This window comes from Meleagris gallopavo, unplaced genomic scaffold (assembly GCF_000146605.3).
Source record: "Meleagris gallopavo isolate NT-WF06-2002-E0010 breed Aviagen turkey brand Nicholas breeding stock unplaced genomic scaffold, Turkey_5.1 ChrUn_random_7180001849624, whole genome shotgun sequence".
Taxonomy (NCBI): domain Eukaryota; kingdom Metazoa; phylum Chordata; class Aves; order Galliformes; family Phasianidae; genus Meleagris; species Meleagris gallopavo.
Genome location: NW_011116873.1, coordinates 9,950 through 15,252, shown reverse-complemented (window position 1 = coordinate 15,252; position 5,303 = coordinate 9,950). Strand labels below are relative to the sequence as shown.

Here is a 5,303-nt window from a genome sequence, read left to right as displayed (position 1 = left end):
GAGCGTAGGGATCATTTTAATGTTAAAAAAAAGGAAAGGAATAGGAAAAAAAAACGGGCTGAGCTTCTTAATGCATTTATTTTCAGCGATATTTCTGGAAGCAGGGGGGATAAAAGCAGCGCAGGAAGCGCCTGCAAGTTAAAAAGGAGGGAAAAAAGTGGGGAAAATGGCCTCAAAACCGCTTAAAGTGGCTTAAAAATGAGAGAAACCGGCCTCGAAACCGGTTAAATCGCTGAGAACTAAGAGAAAGTACAGCTCCCACCGCTCCGCTGCCGCAGCGCCATCTGAAAGCGCGCCGCCCTGCTCCCCTTTTTTATAACTTCCGTCCCGCGCTCTGATTGGCCATTCCTTCTCTCCCCGCCCCCTTACCAAACGTCGCGCCGCTATTGGCGCGTCGCGTCTCCCGACACTAATCGGTGCGGCCAATCAGATCGCGCCGATTCCATCCGCGGGGATGGTATAAAAGGCGGAGCGGGGGAAGCGGAGGTCGCAGTCGGGCGGCTGGGCGGCGCGGGGATGAGCGGGCGAGGGAAGCAAAGCGGCAAAGCGCGCTCGAAAGCCAAATCGAGGTCCTCCAGGGCCGGCTTGCAGTTCCCTGTCGGTCGAGTTCATCGTTTGCTTCGTAAAGGGAATTACGCGGAACGGGTGGGAGCCGGAGCTCCGGTGTATTTAGCAGCCGTGATGGAATATTTGACGGCTGAAATTTTGGAGTTAGCCGGGAACGCGGCGAGGGATAACAAAAAGACGAGGATCATCCCTCGGCATTTGCAGCTGGCGGTGAGGAACGACGAGGAGCTGAATAAATTGCTGGGAGGAGTCACCATCGCGCAGGGGGGGGTCCTGCCCAACATCCAGGCTGTGCTGCTGCCCAAAAAGAGCGAGGGGCATAAAGGGAAATGAGGATTCGGTCCTCCGATCCCCCCCTCCTCTTTTTAGCCTTCGTAGAATCCAAACGGCTCTTTTCAGAGCCACCCTAAGGAGTCCCAAAGAGAGCTGGGAGAGCTGGGGGGAGAGATGGGGAGGGGGGGGGGGAGGAGCGTGTGTTTCACCCCGTGGGTGGAGGATGGACGTGTATTGGGGGTGGGGAGAGGGTCGTATGTGGGCCCACGTGTGCAGGGGGGCACGTATGTGGGCGCGCAGGTACATGGGAGTGTCCATGTGTGGGCACACGTATGCATAAGGGTCACATATATGGGCATACGTGTGCATAGGGGAACATGTGTGGCCACGTGTGTGCGTGGGTGGGTTCGTATATGAGCCCACGTGTGCACTGGGGGCACATCTATGGGCACACCTGTCCATAAGGGGGCACGTGCATGGGTACACGTGTGTGTAGGGGGCTCATATATGGTACATGCGTGCATGGGGAGCACATATGTGGGCATTCAGGAACATGGGGGCACATATATGGGTATACATGTGTGCATAGGGGAACATATGTGGGCACACTTCTGCATGGGGGGCACATATATGAGCACACATGTGCATAGGGGAACATACATGGTACACATGTGCATGGGGGGGCTCATATATGGGCACACAGGCACATAGGGGGCTCATGTGGACACGTGTGCATAGGGGTCACATATGTGGGTGTACTTGTGCATAAGGGAACATGTGTGGGCATGTGTGTACGTGGGGGGTTCATATGTGGGCCCATGTGTGCATGGGGAGCACATACATGGGGAGCACATACATGGGCACACAGGTGGATGGGAGCACATGTATGGGTATACATGTGTGCATAGGGGGAACATATATGTTTATGTATGGGCGCACACACAGGTACGTGTGGGGGGTGCACATGTGCACACGAGGGGACAGACATGAGAAGAACACGTGTGTGTATGGAGGACATATAAGTAGGGGAGGACAACACGTGTGTGTATGGGGGCATGCAGGTGACAGAGGGGACATTCAGGGACACAGGAGGTGGCAATAGGGACATGTGGGGGTCTGTGGGGACAGAGATGGGGACCCATGGGGACATTGGAGGTGACAGAAGGGGACATTTGGGACACAGGAAGGGCACGTGGGGGTCTGTGGGGAAATTGGGGGTGACAGAGGGGACATCTGGGGACACAGGAGGCGGCAATGGGGACATTTTGGGGCTCCATGCGGACATTGGAGGTGACGTTCAGGGATCTCAAGGCAAAATATGCAAATGAAGGATCCATTTGGCCCGTTCTGATTGGCTGGAAAGGAGAGTTTCAGTCATTACGAGCGGCTCCAAAGCTCGCGCGCTGATTGGCCCGTGCTGAAAGCTCTCAGCCAATGGCGGCGCGCAGTTTGGATCCGTTCCGGCTGCGTTGGAAGAGACGGAGCGAAAAGAAACGAGGGGCTGCAGCACAGATAATTACACAAAATATTTCCGTTATTAATTATTATTATTATTATTATTATTATTATTTTCCCACCAAAATAACCTTAAAAATAGAGCTCCAACGGCGCTATTTGTTATCGCCACAGCGGGTTCCCTATGCATCTCTATGGGTTTCTGTGTGTCCCTATGGGTTTCTAGGAGTCTCTATGGGTCCCTATGGGCCTCTATGGAGTCCCTATGGGTCTCTGTGGGTCCTTATGGGTCCCTATGGTTCTCTGTGGGGTCTCTATATGTCCCTATGGGTCTCAATGGGTTCCTAAGGATCTCTATGGATTCCTATGGGTTCCTATGTGTCCCTGTGGGTCTCTGTGGTTCCCTATGGGTCTCTATGAGTCTCTATGGGTTTCTGTGTGTCCCTATGCGTCTCTATGGGTCCCTATGTGTCTCTGTGGGGTCTCCAGGAGTCGCTATGGGTCTCTAGGGGTCCCTATGGGTCTCAGTGGGTTTCTAAGGGCCTCTATAGGTCCTATGTGTACCTATGGGTCTCAGTGAGTCCCTATGGGTCTCTGTGGATCTCTGTGGGTCCCTATGTATCTCTATGGGGTTCCTATGGATCTCTGTGGGGTCCCTGTGTCCCTACGGGGGATCTATGGATCTGTTTGGGTTTCTTTAGTTCCCTGTGTGTCCCTTTTGGGTCTCTGTGGGTTTCTGTGTGTTCCTATGGGTCTCTATAAGTTCGTATGTGTCCCTATGGGTCCCTATGGATTTCTATGGGTCCCTATAAGTTCGTATGGGTCCCTATGGATTTCTATGGGTCTCTAGGGGTCCCTGTGGTTCCCTATGGGTCTCTGCGGGGCCCTATGTGTTCCTGGACGCGGGGGAGGAGGGGAAGAAGGATAACTAATGATCGATTGATAATTAATTGCTTGAAACGCTCCTAAAATACGCAGCTTTATCCCCCCTTCCCCCCCATCTCGCCTCGCGTCATCAGCGGCCGCCCTCCATGCGGACGCTGCGGCGCAGTTCTCACTCCGGCCCGCTTTTCCGCCTTCTGGTCACGTGGGCTCCGTAGCCCCGCCCCCTCTCCCAGCCCCGATCGTTCTCTAAGGCGGCCGTTCTCGGCTTTTAATTAATTACTGATTAATTACGTGTGCATATATATACATACGTATAAATTCGGCTTAAAGTGCAGAATGCATCCAAGCCCAAATCGCAGGCGCTTCCATTTTTGGTTTCTTTTGAAATCCTCATGGGGGTTTCAATAGGGCCAAGGTTGTCTGTGCGGGTTTCAGTGGGGCCCGAATAAACAACAGGAGTTTCCATAGGGCCAAGGGTAAGTGTGTGAGACACGGAGGGACCCATAGAGACCCATAGGGACCCCATAGGGACCCAAAACGGAACCACAGAGACCCATAGGAACACATAGAGATCCATAGAAACCCCTAGAGACCCCATAGAGACTGAAAAAGGACACGTGGACCCCATAGAGACCCATAGAGACCTATAGGGACCCACAGGGACCCCATAGAGACCCACAGAGAACCATAGGGACCCCATAGGGACCCCTCGAGATCCATAGGAACCTTCAGAGACCCACAGAGACCCCACAGGAACCCATTGAAACTCATAGGGACTCATGGAGACCCATAGAGACCCAAAAGGGAACCACAGAGACCCATAGAAACCCATAGGGACACATAGGGACCCTTACGAACCTATAAAGACCCATAGAGACCCATAAAGACCCCATAGAGATCCATAGGGGCTCATGGAGACCCATAGAGACCCTTAGGGACTGAAAAGGGGCACATGTGAACCCCATAGAAAGCTGTAGGGACCCATAGAGACCCACAGAGACCCCAAAAAGGCCCCATAGAGGCCCACAGAGACCGAAAAGGGACCCATAGGGAACCATAGAGACCCATAGGGACCCATAGAGACGCCATAGAAACACATAGGAAATCAAAGGAACCCAAACGGACCCATAGGGACCCATAAAGAAACAAAGAGATACATAGGGGCCCCATAGAGACTGAAAAGGGACACACAGGGACCCCATAGAGACCCATAGGGACCCATAAAGACCCATAGGGACATATAGGGACCCATAGGGACCCATGGAGACCCTTAGGAACTGAAAAGGGACACATAAGGACCCACACAAACCCATAGGGACCCACAGAGACCGAATAAGGACCGATAGGGACTGATAAGGACCCCATAGAAACCCAAAAGGGACCCACAGAGACCCATAGGGACCCACTTGGACCCACAGAGACCCCATAGAAACCCATAGAGACCCATAGAGACACGTAGAGACCCATAGAAATTCATAGGGACTCATAGGGACACAAAGAGACCCAGAGGGACCCCATAGGGACCAAAAAGGGACCCATGAGGACCCAAAAGGACCTAGAGAGACACGTAGAGACCCACAGAGACCCATAGGAACCCCTAGGGAAACATAGAGAAACATAGGGGCCCATAGAGACCCGTACGGATCCATAGAGACCCCATAGGGACCCATGGAGAAACATAGAGACCCCATAGAGACCCAAAAGGGACCCATAGAGACCCACAGGGACCCATTGGGACCCACAGAGACCACAAAAGGGACCCATAGAGACCGAAAAGGGACCCATGGGGACCCATAGGGATGCCTAGAGATCCTTGGAGACCCATAGAGACCCATAGGGACACATAGGGACCAATAGGGACATGGGGGAGGTCCCATAGGGACCCCATAGAGACTGAAAAGGGGCACATAGGGACTCCATAGGGACCCACAGAGATCCCATACGGACTCATGGAGAAACATAGGGACCCATAGAAACCCCATAGAGACCCAAAAGGGACCTATAGAGACCCGTAGAGACCCACAGGGACCCCCATAGAGACCCATAGGGACCCATTGGGACCCACAGAGACCACAATAGGGACCCATAGAGACCCCATAGGGACCGAAAAGGGACCCATGGGG

General features: G+C 53.4%; 1 protein-coding gene across 1 annotated transcript; it reads left to right on the top strand.

The window, feature by feature from the left end:
- Window positions 1-495: 495 nt before the first annotated feature.
- Window positions 496-973, top strand: LOC100542972 (histone H2A type 2-B-like). Its single transcript, XM_003213844.3, has one exon. It carries the CDS (start codon window positions 517-519, stop codon window positions 898-900), a length of 384 nt encoding a protein of 127 aa, XP_003213892.1. The 5' UTR covers window positions 496-516; the 3' UTR covers window positions 901-973.
- The last annotated feature ends 4,330 nt before the right edge of the window (window positions 974-5,303 follow it).

Coding starts and splice junctions, on each gene's coding strand:
- LOC100542972 (XM_003213844.3), top strand. CDS start 517: ATGAGCGGGCGAGGGAAGCAAAGCGGCAAAGCGCGCTCGAAAGCCAAA.